At 46.9% G+C, this 22,594-nt stretch overlaps 2 protein-coding genes across 2 annotated transcripts in view; one reads left to right on the top strand and one right to left on the bottom strand.

The window, feature by feature from the left end:
• The window catches only part of LOC131263975 (aspartate--tRNA ligase, cytoplasmic), a 210,262-nt gene that overhangs the window by 31,979 nt on the left and 155,689 nt on the right, over nucleotides 1–22,594 (top strand). The gene's annotated exons all lie outside the window — the stretch shown is intronic.
• The window catches only part of LOC131263969 (protein grainyhead), a 133,491-nt gene that overhangs the window by 33,339 nt on the left and 77,558 nt on the right, over nucleotides 1–22,594 (bottom strand). Inside the window, exons 3-6 of the mRNA XM_058266257.1 lie at nucleotides 10,583–10,702; nucleotides 8,774–8,886; nucleotides 8,166–8,678; nucleotides 2,392–2,554 (exon numbers count right to left, since the gene is read on the bottom strand). Of these exons, the coding sequence (XP_058122240.1) occupies nucleotides 2,392–2,554; nucleotides 8,166–8,678; nucleotides 8,774–8,886; nucleotides 10,583–10,702 (909 nt within the window). The remainder of the gene's footprint in view (nucleotides 1–2,391; nucleotides 2,555–8,165; nucleotides 8,679–8,773; nucleotides 8,887–10,582; nucleotides 10,703–22,594) is intronic.

The following is a 22,594-nucleotide window of genomic DNA, read 5'->3' as shown; positions in this document are numbered from 1 at the left end:
GGCGTATGAATGGCTAAGCATAAGCAAACATAGACCCGACGTTGGAAAGGGGCTCAGCGAGGCTTTCCATGCCTCGTGTGTGGAAAAACGGCGACGGCGCAGATGGGAACGGAAGCCACGGAACAATCAAACAAATCAACCCATCATCAGCTTCACCCCGTACGCCTCCCCGGGGGTTGATCATTCATTCCGCGTCCCGCCGAAGGCGAGCGAGGTGGAAATTTAAATATTTTTATTGTAAAAATGAATAATTACCAAACCCCTTTTCCGGCGGCGAAAAAGGGCATCGCAAATCAGGGGCCGGAAAGTAGAAAACCAACGCACAGTGGATCGAATTGATGGTATCTGCGTGATCGTGCTGCTTGGTTGGGTATTTTTCGCATCACATTTTTCCTTCCCGTTCTCGTCTCCGATCGAAAGGATATTCCCATCAATAGAGGGAAATAAAAAAACAAGTCCGAATTCGTCGGGAAAACGTGACGTAAAGAGATAAGGTGGGGAAGAAGATACAAATGAAGACAAAAAAAACCTACGAAAACGCAAGAGTAAGCAAATGGCGCTACGACGCGACACATAACGGTAAAGGATAATGATCAGTAACGCTCGTCATCGGATATGCTACGGTATTACGGGGTCGGTTTTTTCTTCCCATCATCATCCTTCCTTCCTTTCTTACGCTTTTGCATCTCATCATCGCCGTCATTATCTTCGACTTTGGTAGCGGCAGCATCCTCGGGCGTTATCTGCGCTCGAGGATCGCTCCCGAAGAAGTGTTTGCTCATCATGCCTCGTTGCCCGCGTTTTTCTCTCCTCGTTCTTCCGGGTTGCGATGGATGCGTCCTCTTGAAAAAGTGTTCCATTCAAAGGACGCGAGGACGCTTCTTCCGTATGCAAATTTCTGGCTGCAACAGAATGCAGTAAAATGACACCGAAACTCGTTGCTCGTTCCGAGCAATTGAAGCGAAAGGAGGGGTTTGGGAATTTTCGGGAACGAACTGCAACCTAACCGTGGGTTCGTGTTACGCCGCACCGTGAGGTGCCATAAATTATACTATAACGCCATCAACATCAGAAGCGACTCTTGGGAGCATTTTTTAGCAGCATCGTTTGCCCTGCCCTTTCTCCCGGTGGCGCCCGGGATCATTTGTCTTGTGAGTATGTTTCGTTTTTTTCCTTTCCTTTGGGTTGCATTTTTCAAGAAGACTTCATAATTCGTTTGACGTATGGAGTCGTGGAACGGTTGCGACAAAAAAGTTTCGAGGCCGTATCGTTGGAAACGATATTAATAAATCAATTCGGCTCCGGGAGCAAATGTGCATTCGCCACGATTTTGTTTCAGGTAAAACAATTCAGAGGCAAAAACAGAAAAGAATACTCCTTTTTAATACAAGCCTTCGAGACCTTCTGGAAAAGTTAAAGTCTCAAATCGTATTACAAACAGAAGCATAAGCCTTCCCTGGACCGTGGCGCCTCTCGCAGCGAATCTTATAATTTTCACATCAAATTTGCCGCACGTGACGCGGATCGGTGATATCGGAACTGGTTCGCTTCCGACAGGTTCGCCGCGGGAAGGTCAAGGTAAACCGGACACCTGTTTGCAATGATCAGTGGGTTTCGTTTGAGCTCTCGTTCTTTTCATTTATTCCCGGTTGGCGGCTAAGCCGGGAAGCGGCAGGGTGAAGAGTTGCCGGGACAACAGCACCATCCAGTGTGGCTTCGTCAAAAATGCATCCTGCAAGTGATCGCGCGATCGCGGGTTTACTGTTCAATGCGAACCGGTTTTGGCGGCGAGATAAAATGTGAAGAATTGTGGTATGTTTGCGAGAATGTTGTTGCGAACCACGCGTTAACAAATTTTCGACCCGAGAACATCGTTTGTAGGGGAGATTTTTCCTCAACAAGTGAGTCGTGTTGTCTCGTGACGATAAAATTCGAAAGAACAGCAAACAACATGAAGGGCAATCTTCCGATGGGAAAGCAAACATCTACCGAAAAGCGAGGCGTCGTTGTGCAGATTCGTTTCCGTACTTGACGAAGGGTCATCGGGACCCTCGATCGAACACCCTTCGATCGGAAAATAATCCATTTGCTGTGATGGTAGTATTTATTTCTTAAACCTTCTTGTCTATTTCACGAACCATCTATCATCGCCGTTTGATGGTATTTGCTTTTAGGCAGGAGGGGTACAGGCGACCCTTCAAGAAAGCATTCATCTGGAAGAAATATTCGAGCAAATCGAATTGATTTCGCAAAACAGGCACAAAGCGGAGGATTAGCTACAGGATGAAAAACCGATCGTTTCAGGAATTGATTGTTTTGAATTCGAATAGTTTAAATACCCTTTACCCTTTTGTTGATGGTTTTCTTTTTTCCCCACCCCAATTCACCTACCTTGACGGTTTGATTCTTGAGCGGCTTGTCCGGATCGTGCACGTACTCCAGGGTGATGCCGTAGAACTGGCCCTTGTTGATGTACGTTATCCGATCGTCCTCCCGGCGCTGGGACGAGCTGATCGGGCTTTCCAGATAGTACTTGAAGCCGACGTCGGAATATCTGTGGAAAAAAAGGAAAAACAAAACGGTCATAAGCAAAGTGAACGTAAATCAAATGATTCCAATCAACTCCGATTAGTGCACACGATTTTGAAGCTACTCTAACGGCATGTGGCAAGAGTTCGGTGCGCTGGTGAAGGTAATTAGTTTTCCCAACGAGGTGCGCCTTCTTTCAATTAGCGTGCAGCAAAAGGAATCCCACCGCAATCGAAATCCTTTTTCCCTTTAGCGACGTTGCTGCATTCACCTCCATTCGCATTTGGTGGGACAAATTTTCCAAAACAACATAATTGAAAGTTTTTCCCCCCTGCCATTTTTCCTCACCCTTTACGCAAAAGTTTTAGCCAGCCCTGGTTGGGCTCATCATCGGTCGGGTGGTTGTCCGATGTCCATTCATTGCATACTTTCGCCAAATATGACCAGCACCAGCACCATCTTGGCGCTGATTCGAAGCGTAAGCGAAACACGAGTGAGATGAAAAAGTCTGCCTCGCAGTGCAGCGTCGTCAGGTGCTCATCGGTCATCGGGGCCATTTTTTCCCCCCGATTCCACCAGGTGTGGCCACCCCTTTCACTCCCTGCACTGTGGCACATTGCCTGCGTGCAACTAAATTGCACACATCCTCCCCAGCTCCGTCGCCGGCTGGAGATTTTTATCGGATCGGATTTTCTCGCTCGTTTATGGCCGGCAACCAGTTTTCCCTCAATCCCGGGCAGGTGTGCGCTCGGGCAGGGATGGTAGGGAGCAGGCATGAGAGACAATTAGAAATTTCTAAACACAATCAAACCCCCCTCTCCCCTCCGTTCCTTTGCAGGTGGAGCATCTCCGGCGGTCGGTCTGATTGTTTTTCATGCGAAAAAGGGCTGATCCTCGTGGAGGCGAGTTTGATAGAAATTATATCGAAAATTCCTTAATCGGTCGACCCTCCGTCTGCACGATTACGGCAACTTTCTGCGGTCGGCAAAAGAAAACTGAACTCCATAGAAAAGCACGCCACAAGGGGGGACGGATGAGTCGGGGACGAATCGCGTGGAATCGCGTGGAATGTCGAGTGCATGAATGTCACCATAAATTATCCGGTGCAGCGGCATCGGAAAATGCACCAGCTGCCCACCGAGTGCGACCATTTCCGAGTGGGCTTTCAGCGTGTCGATCACAACCGATGTCTTCTTTCCCGGACCCGGCGGGGGGAGGGGAAGGGACTTTTTGCTGCTTTGTTTGTTTTTCCGCAGACGCGCAGTACGGTAAGGTGGAAAAGTGGTTCACGCTGGTGGAAATGCGAGAGGGCTATGGCTGTCTGATTCTCCTCTCCCTCCTTTCTTAAACCCTTTTCCCCCCTTTTCCTTAGTACTGCAATGTGCACCAGAAAAGTCACCGAAGGCGTTGTGTGTGTCTGTGTTTTATCAACAATTCCTTTCAACAGTCGTCGGGCGTTGTTATCCATTGCGCTATTGATATCGTGAATGGGTTTCCATTTCTTTCCTTCTTCTTCGCCCATCCTTACGGCCGGCCGTGCTGTGTTTTTTCTTCCTTTCCCTCCACTCTATGCTTGTTTCGCCATCCTGTCCTGCTTAAGGAGATAATTGTAGCATTGCCGGCGGTTAACGGTTGCGACTAATTGATCGATAATCGAAGTCGCGAATTGGAATCAAGCCACCAACATTGGTGGCGATGCATCAGGTGGAGCCATTTTCTATCGCCTCTTGCTCTCTTTTTCTTTCTCTCTCTTGCTTCCTCTTGTTTCTGTTTTATCAGCGAATAGGTTTTCCCTCTGCCAACGCGTCGTTCGTTTATTTGCAATGATTCGACGCGCCTGGAGATTGCTTTACCTTTTTTTTACCCTTCTTCCTTCCATTAATGACGAGCCCCGTTTTGTCTCCTAACCCTCCTCCTCCTCCTCCTCCTCCTCCTCCAGCGCAACAGCTGTCAATTTTAATCGATTTCATGGGATGGGCTTAAGGGTTGGCTTAATTGTGTCGCCTGTCGCATGGAAAGTGCGGGCGAAAGGAAAGGCACACGCATTCGCGGACGCATTACAATGTCAACAAAGTTTTGGTATTTCCACATTTTCCCAGTTTCGAAAGTAGCGAAACCGAAATGGATTTCATTGCGTACAACTTTCTTGTGCGGTTTCAAACTTTTCAAAAAAGTAAGGCCCTTAAAATGTAATTCCATTTAATTACAACACAGTTGTATAGACTTCCATGTTTATGTTTCATATTGTAAGGGCTTTCTTTTAAGAAACCGTTCGTTTCTGAAGGCTCAATTGCATTCATTTAAGTCAGTTCATTTTGCGTTACAAACAGAAAAAGAGGTAACAAAAAACAAACAATCGAACACGTCATTTTATCCGCTTTCCTTATGTCCGGAAAAAGTTTGACAGTTTCGTAGTGAAATTTGTTCGCTTTACGCTTACGTACTTCCGCGCGTTGTTGTGGGCAGGATGGATGGAAAATCACGCCACCCTTCCCTTCCACTCGTCAAGCCGTTGTTCGACCTACGGTTCGCGGTTCGGAACGAAAGCATAAAATAATTGATCTATGATGCCCAATTATCGTCCTTTCGCGCATGGCCGACCGAGGGGCCAAGGGATTGACATCCACGGGTCGTTGCGCGCGCGCACTGCACCATTTCATACATTTATGATACGGGACGCACACCTAATGAAGCCCGGCCGGGCCCGACTCTTGGCCGGTGGCCTCTCGGACCTGCGCTCCCGCCGAATGCCGGACATAAAAATGTATGTATGCACATACATAAATTCGTCGTTATAATAAAGATTATGATTATCGTTATGTTTATTTTATGCCCACGGAAGGGATTCTTTTTCTCCATCGTTTCCAGCTTTTGCCTTTCGGTTGCCTTCCCTTCCACCGGCTCGGTGAGGTTGGTCGGCTTGGGCTCCGATCGATGAAGTGCATTGCAAATTGGATGTTTTGCGTTATGCGCATGCACAATCGTGCATGCCCGACTCGTCCGAGAATGATGCAGATGCACCGGGTAGGAATAAAAATACAAATTCAGAAAATGTTGCCACTCAAATGGTAAACATCATCAAATGAAGGCCGTGGGAATCGAACAGTTCTTGGCATTCCGGCCGCTTTCTGTTTCAATGTTTTAAATTTGGGATTTGGTTTTTACCTACTAGCCAACAATATACAGCCGGATATCGTTATCCTTGTGTGATCGTTAAAGTTAAGTTTTTCCTAAAACCATTCGTTCGATCGGTGATTGACACATGGAAATGTAGCCATCATAAGTCCAATCGCTTGTACATGTTTTTGTCTTAAAATCGTTAGTTTTCTCAACACAAGAAAGCAAACGGGTTTTCGATCTATTTTCTTAACCAATGCATAAAATGTAAAGGATCCGTGATTCAATTTGGTTTAAATTTCTGCCCTCCAAAGCCGGAGGAGAAAATACCCGAAGGCGTCGGATTGCTGATATGTTATTAAAATGAAATCAACCACCGAAGTGAAGTGGGAGGAGATGTACGAAACGTACCTTGAAGTTGGCTTCAACGCCACACGGACTCTCACCGGTTAGGCGAATACAAATCGCCTCGGCGCAAGAAAGAACGCGGAAGGGGGAAGGATCAAGTGTCCAGCGTGCACCGACGGCACCGTCAAACGTTCGATTGTAATGCAATTAAAATGCAATTAAATTAACCTTACCGCGCGAAGAGTTTTCTGGTTTTCCTCCGGCCGGACCCGGGACTCACCGGTAAGCCCACAAAGTAAAGTGATTTTAAAAAGCGAAAAGGGTGGAGGAAACCTCACGAGGGAAGGAATTGATTCATCGGAATCGGTTCGGACGGAGATTAGAAGCGGATGACCCGGATGGCCAGAAAGGATGGCGGGTGGAAAAGGGTGAGGTCACAGCGCAACAGGGCTCGAACGGCCTGTCCTTCTGTCGTGACAGTTATCTTTGAGCGGCTTTGACACGGGACGCCTGGGAGATTAAATTTCAATTAGTACCGAACGGCGTATCGCTCGATTCGCCTTTTTTTTTGTTGGTCTGTTTCTGTGTGATTCGCTTTTGGCAGCCGCTCTTGATCTTAGGACATCAAGAGAGCAGGTAGTGGTGATGATTGGAAGGATTCGAAACCTACCAAGTCCAAGTGATAATCACTCCTTCTGACATGAGGAGGAAGAAACCTAATAACAGCAAAGCCCAACTTATCTTCGATCGAGTTGCGAGTGAATTAAATGGTGGAAAAACATTCCCACATGCAGTTGGTGTCATTTACACTAACTGTGGGGTGGGGGAAATTGCAAGAAAGAATCATCACTCCACAAATTCGCATAAACTGTTTCTATTTAGGTTAATCCATCAAACTGGAGTTTGAACTGGCATAGCCCATCTTTGTGCAGTCCATAATCATAGGATGCGTTGACTTTTTTCCAGCGCCACCTAAGGACGATGGGAAGACTATGGCTTTAAAGAAGTTTGCCAACGCAGAGAGAGAATAAATCTGCACGATCGCTCCTGATGGCAACTTGATTGAATGCGGAACGGGGTTCCGCAAACGCCACCGGGAAAGGAAATGATCGAATGAAAACAAGAAAAAGGATGTTGCACCAACCGCGGTGCGCTCTAATTATGATGAGCATATAACACGGACCAGAAGATGCTGATGATAGTTTCGTGGAGCAAACAAATAACGAGGATTCATCTCCATCCCTGTGCAAAAGGTAAGGGGAGTTATAACTCGTTCATTTCTCCCATTGAAAGCACCGGAAAGCAGGGCGCATGATCTGTGGAAACATTACGCAACCACGAAAGGGCCTGCCTATGCGCAGCGACCAGCGCGTTCCGATCATAATTGAAATATGCCCCGGCTAATGGGTGAAGCCATCGGTTAGAATCACACCTCATTAGGAGCCTTTCAACGGACTGCTTGATGCAGCGGGTTGAATTAACGATATCCGATTAATCTTGAGGCTCGTGGAGACCCGCGGAGTCTTGGTGGGAGTCTTGATCATTAGCACGATCATCTTGTTTTTCAGTTTTTGCTTTTGCGGAGGGACCCCGTTTATGGGTCGAAGGAATGATCGAGTTGCTCGTAATGGGAGACAATTGTACGCTGGAGCGGTTTGTCTTCAGCGCTCCAGGACCATTCATTGATATCTACGAGAAAATGATCGTTACGGTGCAATGAATGAATTTATGGCATGAGAAAATGCGATTCCAACTGAGACAGGATCTGGGCCATCTGGAATCAACTTAAGGTCGAGTTTTTGAACTGTGACGAGTGACCGAAGGGATTTTGGATATAGCTCTTAATGCAGCTAAATTTGGACTCTAGAGATGGATCTCCTGGTATCTGAATTCAAATTCTGGATCTACTCTGCAATTCTGAATAAGAATAGAGTTCCAGTATCCTGTCTATCACTATCTGAAATCAGGTACCTGTAACCTAATGATATCTAAGTCCAAACTCTGGATATGGTCCCTAATCCTGGATCGGAATCCTGGAGATCGACGCCCAGTACCCTATCCTGATTCTATTTCCCAAAACTCCGAAGACCAATCGCAGATGTCTTGTCACAGATCTCTCCAATGTTTCTCCTGAGTTATGCATCTAAAATCTTATGCAAAAGCTGACTTACATTTTTGGTATCTGAACTTTGTCAGCATCGTTCTGTCGGCCGAAATCGTGCCAGGGGCGGGACCGGGGAGCGGCGGCCGCACCGGCAACCGCCACCGCCGTCGTGCCCCCGAGCGAGGTGGTCGGGCTCTGCTGGCTCCCGTTCACAACCAGGTTGCGCTGCAGGCTGGCCACCGAGGCCGGTATGTGGCCGGAAGCGTTCGGATCGAGCATACCGATCGGGGCCTGGCACGGCTCGGCGTAGTCGAACTGCTGCTGGACGTTGTTCTGATCGCGGGGCGTGATGGCGTCGGCACCGATGCCCGAGTCCGGGCTGGGCAGATCCACCGTGAGGCCAGCCGAGGTGATCGTCTTGTAGTTGGTCTTGTTGAAGCGACCCTCGTAGGTGGTGGCCGGCGGTGGACCCTCGGAGTCGGCCGCCGTGACGTACATATTCCGGGGCGGGGCGTAGGTCTGATTCTCGAAGTACTCGCGGTACGGGTACGGCTCGGTGATGAACGTCGAGCCACCCTGGCTGGAGGTTCAAATAGGTAAAAGAACGCGAAAACAAAAAATACATTCAGTAAAAGATGCCTTTGGAAATAACTTTCTTGCGAAAGAAGCTCTTACCCAAGTCTGTTCGGGGGATACATGTCATACTGCGGGTAGGACCCTGGGCTGGGCGAGTTTGCGTTCACATTGGAGCTGCCGGTCGCTGCTGCACTGTTCTGGTGGGAAGGACCCTGCAAAAAACGAAAACGATATCAGATATGAAAGAAAACAAGCTCCGAGCACAAAAAGGCGTGAACCAAACCAATCTCTACGCATTACATAAAAATCAAATTTTAACCGGTTATTTCCTACTGCGCTTTCCGGGGGGAATCTAGCGAAATAAAATAAGCAGAAGTATGCACATGCTTTCGGTCTGGCGGCGTGCGCATATCATTCATCACCTTTCTAATTACACCCCGTTTTGGCCGCAAGGAACAGGATACTTTTGTTTTCCAAAATTTCCCCAAAAAACGCTGGACTTTGCAACAAAAAAACAAAAACAGAGCTTCCAAAAATGGACCGAACCGCGGGGCGTTGTTAGTTGATAAACTTGTCATCCAGCCTGTCACAAAAGTGCTCCAAAGTTTGAAGCGCGAAACAGATCCGACCCCGTTCGTTGCGTGACGCTCCGTGGTCGAACGAATCTCGGAAACCCCCAAATACACCTGCGAACTGATATTCGTGATTCGCCACGCTGTTGGCTGTGGGATTTCTGTTTGCTTTTATTCAATATATTCGACCAGTCGCGCGACTTCCCTTCGAATCCTTCCTGTCTTCCCATCAAAGCCGGTTCCTAAGGCTGCAAACTAATAACAACACAAAAAACCAACCTTCCGCGAGCAAGAAGGAGGAAAGCAAAACCTGTCAACTTATCAAACCGGTGGAAAGGGGTAAAAAATAAAACATATCTAAAACGGACGAAATATAAACGTCAAATGTCTAGCCGATTCGGTTCGAACGATTGACGGATTTCTATTTTTCGTTTCAAGCCACTTTTTTTCCTCTGTTGCTTCAAATTAAAATCGTTGATCCTCACATGATCGGAGCTAGGGTTAAGTGGGGGGCACTGGAACGGCGGTGGTTTGTTTTTATGTAAATATGCTAATTTTCAGCTGATTCGTAGGCTGAGGGAAACGATCCTTGAGCAGACTAAGCGCGATTCCATGCTTTTGGTGGTTTTTTTGGTGTGTGATTGTTTTGCTTCATTCCTCTCTGCTTATCGTCTGCTCAAGAGCTTAAGTAGCAGCGTTGTTTGATCTCACATCGGAAAAGGGAAGGCCACTAATAAACGCGATATGGGAGACAGTTTTCGCGGGGGGAGATAAAAAAAAGGTAACACAACATGAAACGACAATCAGGTGATCGAGGATTGATCGTTTGGCGCTCGCAGGCAAGGATTATGGCTAGCGATGGTCTAGTCGTGGTGCGGTGTTTTGTCGCGCGAGCCAACAAAGAGCCTCGGAATGGGAAAGTGTAGAGCCGCACACCCATAACCGTTGGCCGACGGTATGTTGAGCATGTATTTTTCTCTCTGCTTCTCACCCGAAACCTCAACCTCCTCGTATTAGAGCTAATTCCAGTTCACTTGACAATTCGGAAATCCTTCATCACGTTCAGGTGTTCGGCCGAAAGCCGTAACGTAAGCGGGTCGCACAATGGAACCGCATTATTAACACAACTGTCCACTCAGCGGTAGACATTCGACAGCTCGAGGCTACACACGACAGCATGTCACGACGATGACGACCACGACGACGACGACGACGACGGCTACTTTGGCTTAGTGGATCCTCGCGAACTCCTAATATCATACCGTCGCCCCTTTCAGCCCCGGCTTCGTTGTCGAACAAACATAGCATAACACCTCACACTTGACCGATCGCTTACCTGCAGGTAGATCTGCGTGCTGCCGGGGGCAGCATACATGGTTTCCGTTGGCGGACTTCCAGGGCTGGGTGGAGGTTCTTTAATGTGAAGCGACGGCGACGTGGACGGTGCGACGGAAACCTACGCGACCCCGGTGGAAGGGAACATTTTTGTGTTGTGCGAGGAAGAGAGAGAGATAGAGAGAGAGAAAGGAAAGAGCATAGAGAGCATGAGAGAGGTGGAGGAAGGAACGGAGTGTTGCCAAAATGGTGAAAGATCGAAGGAATTATGTTTGTTTGGGAGTAAGTTGCAACAGTATTTAAACCAAGTCGAAATCCAAATCCGGGTCTCCTCCGCAAACCTTCGAGTTCCAAAACGTGATCCTTCACCCCGTTTCTGATTAGTTTGGCGCCCCGACAGAAAACACTGACCGATTCGGGTGAGAGGATCGTTAATTGAATTTTAATTGAACGACAAACGTCGCCCGAAGGAACGCCGAATGTGCAGCAAAGTCTGTACGCGACGCAGAGCAAGAGTCAGACGGCCGATAAGCGACGAACTCACTCCATTCGCTGCTGTTAGCAAGTGCTTCATTCATCGGAAAACATAAATCTTTCAAGTAGCCCGATGTCGGAGTGGGTTAACGAGGTTAAACATGGCGCCAGCAAGGATACGGATCTGGGTGAGACGGAGCGCGCCGATCATCCTGCTGCAATTTGTTACCGTCACGCCTAGACACTAGCGCACATACACACATAAGCAGACATGACTAGATGACGCCTTCGATGATATGGTGAAGGTGGACAATTGAAAGAAGCACTTGCACATAGCGAGTGAGGATGATCGCACGATGGTCGTTGGGTTTGATGATTTCTGTGTATGAGATCACGAAACGATGAAAACTATTGCGAGCGAAACGGCCAGATTATGTTTCATTTTAATTTGATTTGATTTTCACATGATTTTTACACTTTATTGTACACGAGTTGGTGATTTAATAGATAAAGATGTTGTAAGTGCTTGCGTGCTTTCAAGTGATTTTGCGTTTAACCTTGCTAGTTTATATTTTATTAATATGCAATCTCTTTTCCCCACCTTATTTTTTCCTTTTATATTTTTTAACTACATTTCTATTCGTTCTAAATTAATTTATTAATTGACGCACGACATTTTTATCAAATGATTTCGTCACTACAGTAAATTTTCGGACCGTGAATAATAACGTCGTTACTAACATTCAATTTCTTGGGGCGAAATAAATCAAGAGCATAGGAAAAGGACGTAACACGCACTCAGTTAGTCCATGTCCCACGGTTATTGTGGCCTGGGCGGGCGATTATGAAACTCCAAACGGGAGGGTCTTTTGATCGGGAAGCAAAAAAATTGAAATATAAATAAAATGATTGATCAGCGTCCGTTTTGCTACCGAACGGGGTAGCGCCCGCCTGTCATGAGGCTTTCGTGTGTGTGTGTGTGTTTCGTAATGGCCTACAGTGTGATCTAACTAGAGCCCACGAACAGGAAGCTAAGACAGCACAAACAGGAGCAAGTCGAAAAAATAGAAACCCAAACCGAACCGAAATGAAAACAGAACACATCTTGCTAGGGTGATGATATTCACTTTTCAGAGAGAACTCATTCGGAATGGATTATGTTTTCAACTAGATCGGGCAGGGTTGTGCATTTTAATGGCCGTTGGCGTGTGCTTTCTGAAGGCCTCCGACGACCGGCGTGCGTGTTCTACGCCGTGCGGAAATGTGTCTTTGAATTCGGAAAAGGGAAGCGAGCCCGAAACGTAATCGTGAGAATGCTGTTCCGTTTTTTTCCTTTTGTTTCAACGTTGCTTAATTGAGTTCCTAGATAATTTTAAGCTAACCTTCGGACCCGACCAGGAGGATGGAAAGGATTTAGTTTGGAAAGGTGTTTTGCCTCTTCTCATTATCCATGTTTGGGATCCTGCGGCAAACATCCCCCGGGTTAGATTGTTTCGTTTTGATTTTGGACCGTTTTGGAAGATCATTGATTAAAACGCACGTTTTGTTTCCCGCCGCTGTCCTTCTGCGTCCGTTTTACGCATTTATGTTCGATCGAAGTGAGTGTTGGCTTTATGATTGATTTTTGTTTCAAGTTGGTATCTCATTTCATGGCCCGTCGTTATCACGAGACGTCTCGTCGTCCGTACCTAACGATGCGACGGAAGAAAACGAAAACGTTGTAAAGAGGGAAGAGTGATGACAAAGAAACCATTTTAATGGTACAACGCACGAGCAAAACAAATGGTAAAGGTTATCAACATGGAACGAACCGAGGAGACGAAACAACGAACAGATTTTAATCAAAATGACAACTGTCAAAATTCAATTTCCGTGTAACGTTTCTCCGTTCGTTTCGTGTGATTGATTTTCCTTCCCGCGATGGAGGTTTTTAGAAACATTCCTTTGCCTAAGATACATTTTTCTTTGACTTGTTTTATCTTTTCGTTTAACGTTTTCCTCCTGAAAGTGTTCAGCATGCTATGGTACACATGAACCGGCCAATGGCGATTGAGATCACATCACCGGGAAGTACCTGATTAAAAAGGCAAACTGCTACCGTTACGCGGCGGGGTTTTTTTTTCGGGCTACCGAGCTTATACAATCGACACGGGGTAATCCATCGTCCTGCGTCGACCGGTTCCGACTGGTTTCGGTCATGTGCCAAAATATGCCACAGTGTTTAGTTGAACGATTGAAAGTAAGAACCAACACCGCCAACGAAAAACATACACAACACTTGCCTGGGTAAAATCCTTCCCAAATGGAGGGCGATTAATAAACGCGCGTTCCTTGACGAACGAAGGACGACCGAAAAGATAAAACACGCTTGAACAAACAAGCATCGACCAAAAATTCGACGAGACACACGAAAGGAGCAGGATGAAAACAAAAAAGCAAAAAAAAAATAAAAATAAAGAGCGCAAGGCTATGAGCGGCCGGATCACATTAGCCCAAACGCGATTGATACGCGCTGTCAGTGAATGAGTCGTTTGTCGTTAATTTACGAGAGCGTACAATCGGACGGACGAAGGATCCATGTGGGAGGGTGAGCGGGTGGCCAGCGGGGCTTGCAGGCTCGTATGGGGCAAAGCTACACCCGGACCAAATACGTTCCGCATTATACCGCGAGAGATTGGAATTTTGGCATGAGACTACATGATCGCCAAACATAACACTTGTACCAGAAATGACCAAGCATCCGAACGAAAATCCATTCGACCAGCTAATTATAAAAACGGTTCCAATTGATCCAGAAAGCAAACAGCTACGACACGCACCGACCCGGTTGTCTGGCTTGAGTTCTTTCTCAGCAAAAATCACAAGGAAGATCGCAATCACCCGAAAACAACCCCGCAGCAAATGGAGAAATAATCATTTACTTGACAAAAAAACAAACCAATGAGTTTCAATCTACACGGTTTAATCAATGTACGGGACGAGGGTAAAAAATAGCGTTAAAATGAATGAACTTTTGACGGGGAAAAAATATCTACACGCAAAAACAAAAACGGCCGATGGCCTGGCCAGCTCATAAATTATATAATTTAAATAAATTTAATATTTATTCCAGTAGCCGTTACACGAGCTTCAGACGAAACGCCGCAACCGATCGATTGATTCGAATCGGGCCTCGGCGTATCAAGTGACATTTTTTAACTTTCCATTTTTTCCATCAACTTTTGCACCGCTCACTTCGACTCGATTGGGCCTCACACTTATCAAAGTTATTAAATTAATTCGATATCTTTCGCTCCGTGCCACGCACGGGTGAGTTTTCTTGGCTTTTCTATACATTCACCTTTTTTTTGATGATCTTAATTGCAAATCACGGAAAAGAATGTTTCTTCGAAGGAATCGCAGCAAGCGTTGCATTGGGATTAAAAAGCTATAAAGCACACTCCTTTGTTATTCCCGATCAAAGTGGAAAAATGAAAAATTGATACTGAACCATTTCAAAGTTGAAAAGCATTACTCCAGAAACTTCTTCCCAAGGGCAACACAATTTGGGAATTTATGTGCTAAATTAAAGTGTTATAAAATGCAGCAATACAGCGGAAATAAATTATCGGTTGCGGGAGTGGCCGATTTGGGTGATGCAAGCACTCCTTTCATCCAAGACGAATCCTTCTCGCACTCGAGACCGTTTCGGAACAACTTTCGAATGTGCACCAGAAGGATTTCGTCCCCGGCGTTGTTCGTCCTTTGGGCGGCGGTTGAGTTCAGCGCCCCGCATTCGAATTGATACTGTACCACAAAGGGCAGCCGTACGGTTTGGTAAATTTTCCCAAGCGGGTCGTGGGGTTTTTTTTCGTTTTGGTTTGCGAACGTTAAGTTCGTCCAACGGTCCGAACCAATCACGGAAAAGGTAACAAGAGACACACGGCGTACCGAAAGCCGTTAAAGTTAAGTGCATTTCAACATTTAATATTTTTTAATTGCTACCATTTTACGACACCATTTGGGAACGGTTCGAGTGTGTTAGTGTGCGTGTGTGTGTATGAGTTGGAATAAATATGTTAAGATGCGACCCGTTTCGAAGATTCGAACGACGAGTCAACCTTGGCCGAAGACATCGCGAAGTTCACGAATACGACGACGGTTCGCGTTCTCATGTTTCAACAAGGTTTGATTCGATTTATACTTCACCGCATGTTATTCCCTTCTTTGCGGTAAATTAATTATGAATTCGAGGACGATTATCAAAAAGTCATGCTGATGAAGAGGAGCTGTCCAGGGAGTCGCAGTGATTCGTTGCTGCGAGCAAAAGGGAACCCATCCCGTACCGAGCGCGCAGATTGTTACTCCAATTTTGTCACAACGACGAAACGACGCCCGTTCGCTCATGTTTTGATTCCTTTTGGGCAAATGAAGGAAATTAAATAAATCGATCGCGTCCAAGCATCCCTGCGACGGATTCGGGCATGGGTCCGTTTTCGGATCGTCCCTGTGCGTAGTGGTACGAAACGTACGCGAAAAACCCCCAGCCCCCGAGGTGCCCAAAAGCAGGTCTAATAATTTCTGAAGAAGAATTAATTAGCCAGCTCCTCCTTCGCCCGAGCACCTGCTGATGCTGCGTTCGTTTGACGTTTTTCCTTGTCTCTTCTATAAAACTGTTTCGCTTTTCCCCGTCGCCCTCGCTCGCACGCCATTCGCCATATCTGCATTGAAATTATTACCTTCGATTCTTAATTATACTCAATAAATTTGGATTTTATTTATCGCCGGCTCACGATTGGCCCACAAAACGAAAGACTGTAGCAGGGCCGCGCGCGCGGCAAGCGACGAACCTTTTGGCGGAGAGAACTTTCGATCCGATCGGAATTGGAATACAATGTTCACCCCGTTACCCGATGGTGATTATGATGATGGTGATCATGATGATGATGATGATGATCATATGGGAAAAAAGATGATGATGATGATGGTATCGTTCGTTTCGGGTGAGTTGAGAAAAAAAGGACACTAATATAACGATCGAACCGAATCTAGTATCGAATTGATGTTAAGCTGCGAAAGGCTTGAACAGGCGATCATAGGCGGTGCGAGCGAGCGAGACAGGTGGCGGTGAGGTAGCTCATTTAATTTTTAATCAGATTTCACAGACGCAAAGGCTGAGATTTCTGTCGGCTTCGGATTACTCGCCGATCGCGATCGCAATCGATTGCCGATGCGCTACGGATCGGTGGTATTAGGGACGCGGGGACCGCATTATGAATATTTATGCGCTAGATTAGGTTATGTTTTGAGCGCTGAACCCGATGTCCCAAAGCCGCAGGGGTGAATCTGCATAATTTTTCCTCGGCACTCCGTTTCACTCCCGCCCGGGTTCTCCCGCGCCGGGTTGTTACTTTCTTTTTCTTTTTCCATGCCTGCTCTCCATCTCTTTTATCAACCTCCCCGAGCGTCGGGCAAGGCCGTTCAATTAATCTTCAAAATTTTCATCGCCCCATCTTCACCGACGACGAAGCGATCGGGAAACGATACGCACCCGGAACGGATCCGTGAACATTATTTCCCTCAACCATGGAAAGCAACGAAGTTTGTTTTCTCTTTGCCTTTCCTCGGGCTCCGCGTTACCGAAAGATGAAGCGAACGAAAATGCAACAGGTGTGTCGCAAGGTGAATTAGGGACAAAGTTAGGGCTAAGACTTTCTTCCAGGCAATGCGATAAGCCATTTCTTCACACGTATACTGAAGAGTGTAACCTGACGTACAGAATAAATAGCACAATCGTTTCGAAAAAGTGTGTTTTTATTTCGGTTGTTTGCCTGCTTGCTCACCCCCGCGGAGACGTACAAACATTGCCTCATTTTTTTCGTCCGCTAATTAATGATAAATCTACTAATAGCGGGGAAAGGCATTTCGGAGGGGTTCTACCCTACCACCGTGCGGCTCATAAATTAACACCCCCAAGCCCGGCAATAAATGAAACGGCCTAAAGCACCACCGGGTTGTCGCTTAAGGCACACACTTTGGCACGCATCGCGAAACCGCTGATGATGCGCCCGGTGCTTTTAACCCTTCTGCGACCCATTCCGGTATCTATTTCCCACCGATTTGCCTCAAAAAGCAGCGGGAAAAAACATTCACACACACGCGCGACCCATACTTAAACAAACACTATCACGACCACCCCTGTTGGAACGGGGCGGGGGAGCAAAGGACGGGGATGAGCGGTTAATTTATGCTGCCCGATAATAACTCGATAAATTGTCATTTGTTATGCACGAATGATTCTGTGGCCTCACGGACACCCGCCCGGGGGCCCGAAGTGTGCTTAAAATAGTTAGATTTTTTGTTTTCGTTGCGCGTTTTCGCCAAGAAGCTAATGGAAACGGGGGAAAAAACCGAAACGGCGTGCAAAAGGTGGCCACTGTTCGACGAACTTTAGCACTTGTTAGCACCAGTAAAACGAGAAAGTAACCCACCGGGTGTGTTCTTTTCGTTTATCACGAGAAGGAAGGCGAAGGAACACACATTTAACATGCGTCGTGAAGTTTGTCGTTGGTCGAGTGAGGAAGTCAAACTTTACATGACACTCTCTGGGTAAGTATTTACCGTGTCGGCTGTTGATAACCGAAAGGGCGTAGGTGATAAGCTGGACACGAAGGTTTTGCCATACTGGTGTTCGTTTAATTGTGAAGCTTTTTTTTTTGATTATCAAACGGAAGTGGAAATGGTATAATTATTTCCCTCACAATGGTAAAGCTTATCATTTAAGTACACATTCCAAGGAACGATATTCATTTCCTTCAAGCGCCATTAAATTGTTGATACTCTTTTCAAATGTTTTAAGAGTTTTTTACATCATTATATGCAATACCTAAAACGAATGATTGGTTACAAAAGTAAATCCTTGAAAACAATTTACTCACAAATTGGTAACGCTTCATTTGGAACTTGAAAGCACGCTGAAAGTTTGGTGTTTAAAAAGTAAAACATGACAACTCGAGAGAAAAATCCAGTGTCAAAGCAAAACGCACATGCGTTTCCTTCTTGAGAAGCACATCACGCACGGTGAGGACACGCAAGCACGCAGCCCGGGTAAGGTGGCTCCGTACCAGAAAACGGGGCATTAAATTGTCTCACAAATAAACCCCCAAAGTAAAACACGTACGAAACAATTTGCAACGCACCGAAAAACCAGCGAGCAAAAACCACACACACGCAAGGGCTTCGGCCGGAGCGCGGTGTGTCGGGCACATTAAGGATCAATTATCATCCGGAGGCCCATCTCGGGGGCCTCGATGTCACGCCTCAGAGCAGCGTCGACGCGCCCCAAAACGTTCCCGAACACTAGAGTGCGGCTTGGTCGGCACGACTGTGAGAAACAACACACGAAACAAATAAACACCAACAGCGCGAAGGAAAGAAGAGGCCGCGCAGGAGCAGTAAATTATCGATCCCGCACGCGGTTTGGGGCAGCAAATTTTGCTTTAAACTGTCATATTTAAAATAAATTACTGTCCACCTCGGCACACCCGGGCACGTAACGTTTGCGACCGCGCATTGCTTCGCCTACAGTGTAGAGTACGATTTATTTTTTCTTTTTTCCACGGCCCGCTCTAGGCCGTTGTCCTTTTACTTTTACAGTGCAGGACATTCCGGGGTGTTTGTCATCGATTCGGTTCGATCGCACGATGCGAATGCCCAAGGATGAGCATTTCCAAGGGAACTGAAGACATTCTTTGGACACTCTGAATTAATTGATTTCCTCAACAGCACAGAAAAGCAGCACAAGCACTTCACAACATCGTTTTCATCGTAATTATAAATCCACTCTTTGTGAGCGTTTTCTTAGGAAATTATTTTTTCCACGAAACTAGTTTACATTATTCCAAAATTCAACACTCGTTTTTCCATTGATTTAGAAATCTCTCGTTAAAAATACAACTGATGCGAAGCGTTCGGAGACCCGTTTGGAAGAAGACTCGAAGACCCGGTGGAGGACGATCTCTAAACTCACCAATTTGATTCAAAGGACACTCTTTTGGTTTGGAAAATTGGGCGGACACAAAATCTGAAGCGTAATCGAAACTAAAAGCGCAACGGATGAATCACTAATTTCACCACAAAACCCTGTGCTGTTTATTGGTGAACCTATTTTTCTTTCTTCCAACTTTGGAGCGAAATTTTTTTACCACACACAAACACAATTTCTTTCGCTCAACAATTCTTCCGATAGCGAATATTCACTTGCAATTCAACTGCAATCAATTGGTTGGCCGAAAATCGGCTCCAAACTATTCACTTCCGTTTCCGTATCGACGTCCCGAGGACGGAAACACACACGCACCGGCGCACACGCACGTATGAGCAATATTCAAAACACAAGGACGAAACCATGAACCGGACGATCGCGATCGGACAGATCAAATCGCGGCCCACACACACAAACACACACACGCACGCGTGCGCGACTAGTTTTCGGGGCGGGCGGGCACCAGATTTTCCGGTCCAGGGCGAACGGCAAGGCCGCCTCCTGACGACGATGACGATGATGACGGCGTCAACGAGATTACGAGAACCTTTGGCGGAAACACGGCTCGGACGCGGTACACTCGATCTCGATACATCAACGTCTTATGACAGACTAAATCAAGCCCGGTCGTAATCACGGTACGTTGTGTTTGCCTGGTCCGTCTTCGCCGTCGTCGTCGCCGTCGCCGTCGTCAACGGTCGTCTTTGGATGGAAGGGACCGGGAAGACACACGGCGAAGAGAGGTGCGTACCGGGCAACAGGAGCGTGAGTAATAAAGGAAGAGTGCTCGAAAGGGATGGACAGAGGCTTGCAGGGTGGAGCGAAAGGGAGAAAAAGGGAAGCGAATGAATGGACAGCGGGAATAGAAAGGGAAAGAGTGTGTGAGTGTGAGTGGGGGAAGAGAGGTGTAAGAAAACGGTAAGAAAAGGACGGTAAGGTGGAAAAGCTCTTCGCAAGAGGGAGAGAGAGAGTGAGCGAAGAAAGAGACAGCGTAGCAGAAAGAGGGAGATGGTAAAAGACGATGCGCAAGTACGCGCGATGCGTTTACGCAGGAACGCAAGTACAATAACGCAAACGAACTCCTCATTCGCCTCAAGGTGTTTGTCCCTTCGACTCGTCCCGTTTCCATCTCTTTTCTTTCCATCCGCTTTCCCTCCGTCTCAAAGGTTTTCCTTTGACCGCTTGAGCGTCTTCAACCGAAAGGGTTTTCACTCTTGCGTCTTCGCGAACCCGCGGGATCTTCTTCGGGCGTCCGTGAGTGTTGTAATTTGTTGCGCTCCTTGTCTGCTTTCTTGCCGACTTGGTCGAAGATGCAGCAAACGGAAAACGTCTCGAGCGGACGGATTGTGTAAACATCCTGCAATAAAGTTTACGCTGCGCAGAGTCTCGCACAGAATCCCTCGTCTTTGACGAGTCCTTTCCGGAGGAAGGATTGAAATGATTGACGCGAAAGGTATCCGGAAAGAATAAGTTAAAAGTTGAGACTTATTCCATGTTTCAACAAACTTGCTCAACAAAGTGCAAAAAGAAACATGCTCCCGCTAATGGCTTATATGCGTGTGTCCTTATTTAAGACCTTTCTAGCGAAATCATTAAAGAAAGAAAATGTTCGCTGACACCATTGTTCGCAGGACAATTCTAGCATGGGTTTGCGTCTCGCTACAACATTGTACCGAGTGCGTCTTCCTTTCCTGGAAATCGTCTTCTTCGGCGACACACGGTAACTCGTAACTGCCCTAGAAACCGAGCTGATTCCCGCGGGGGGAATTCTACGGTCCGGAAAACGGAAGCCCGTTGGTGGAAAAAAGAGGGGGAAAAAACCCCGGCTGGATACCACGGCAATAACGCACACAGAATGGGTCATAAAACGGCGATCTCCGCGGCGTTAGTGCCGTTTAATGGTGGATTGTTTAGACGAACATAGAGCTCCGGGCAAACATCGCGCTGTGTCCTGTCCTGTTTATGCTTCGCTATTTTTACCGAGTGTCGCCACGGATTTGTAGCCCGTAAAACGCCTGACGCCCCCCGACTCCTCTCTCCAAGGAGGGAAATTAAACGATCTCCTCCATCGCTCCTTTCTGCCCCCTTTCCTTCCGGTCGGAGATTTGATTTAGATGTCGACTCTAAAGGTTGCGCGTTTTAATGGTGTAATTCGCGACGCGACACTCGTATGCGTTTATGCTCCCGGTCGCAGCATGAAAAGGGGCCACCGGCCGATGGAGCGGAAGTGGGGGGGGGGGGGGGGGGGGGGAGAGAGGTCAAATGTTCCGGCGTACGTAGTGTGTTCTGTTCCCACAGCTTTCGCGTTGGGTCGTCCGCCAAAGGGGAATGGCAGTGAAGTGAACGACTTCATTTTTTTAAGAGCCCAATTTCTCGGAAGCCTCACACACAGCAACGGTGACCTTGGTTGGGGTCTGCTGGAAACGTGTTTGAAAATGTGACCCAATACGTGAGATGTCACATTACACGGTGCAAGGGTTGCCGAAGGGGTTTTGTGGTTTCATTTTCATCACAACATTGCACTTTGCACTTGCCCTGTTGTTGGCCTAATGTTGTGCCTATATAATCCCTTAAAGTAATCAAAATAAAATAACAACTCCAATTTCGGCGACTTCAAGGCGACGAAAGGCCCGATTGATTTCCTCATGCTGATCGGAACAATTGGGCGATGAATTGCAATAAACTATCCACTTAACAGTGCTACCGATCAAAAGGCTTCCGAAAGGTTCCGCCGTGTCGGACCCTTTCCAATTTTCCCCCTTCGCTTCGCACTAAGCACAAAGGACAAAGGAACCGGCACCGGGAAAGTGTGCAAAAATTATCGAGTGCACTCGAGACGCTCCTTTTTGCGTTTTCATCCCTTTCCGGAGAGAGGGATGCAGCTTTCTTTCACCACACTTTCCCCTTTCGTGGCGGCATGCAATTGCATCACGCGCTTTGCGACGTAAGCCATCCTTTTGGATGCCCCGCTTTCGAGCCGAGCTTACCGCCGAACAGCACGATAGTGGCAATTTTCGGGAAAGGAGCGCCTTCCCGAAACGGGGTTGGCAACCGGGGAGGGCGAAACAACAACAAAAAATCGCAATAAACACAAACAGATCAATATAGAAATATTATTCGCGCACGCCGGTAATTTGAAAGGGTGCAGCAAAAAGGGAATGGGAACGAAACAAATAAGTCGAGCAACGGCGAGGAGGGTTGAGAATAGGATACTCGAGTAAAGCGGGAGCGCGGTTGCTTTCACCCGAAAGGGTACTTTCAATTCGAAAGGATACAAACCACCGAGGTAGGATATGTTATATCAGTTTCAACAACATTACAAACCTGAATAATTCCTTTTTGCATCCAAAGCAAAAAGTGAAATAGATACACATAAATGAATTTAAAAAAAAACAACATTTATCTAACAATATGTCTTGTTGCAAAGTGAAGAGGGTGGACAGTTCGCCAAATTAGGCTGCCAAAATATGCAACCTGTTCCGTTCGAGATCCGTTCGCTTGTTTTTGAAAGGAAAG

Source organism: Anopheles coustani, chromosome 2, assembly GCF_943734705.1.
Source record: "Anopheles coustani chromosome 2, idAnoCousDA_361_x.2, whole genome shotgun sequence".
In the NCBI taxonomy this organism is placed as follows: Eukaryota; Metazoa; Arthropoda; class Insecta; order Diptera; family Culicidae; genus Anopheles; species Anopheles coustani.
Note: the sequence above shows the minus strand (reverse complement) of the source record. Positions and strands in the feature narration are given on the sequence as shown.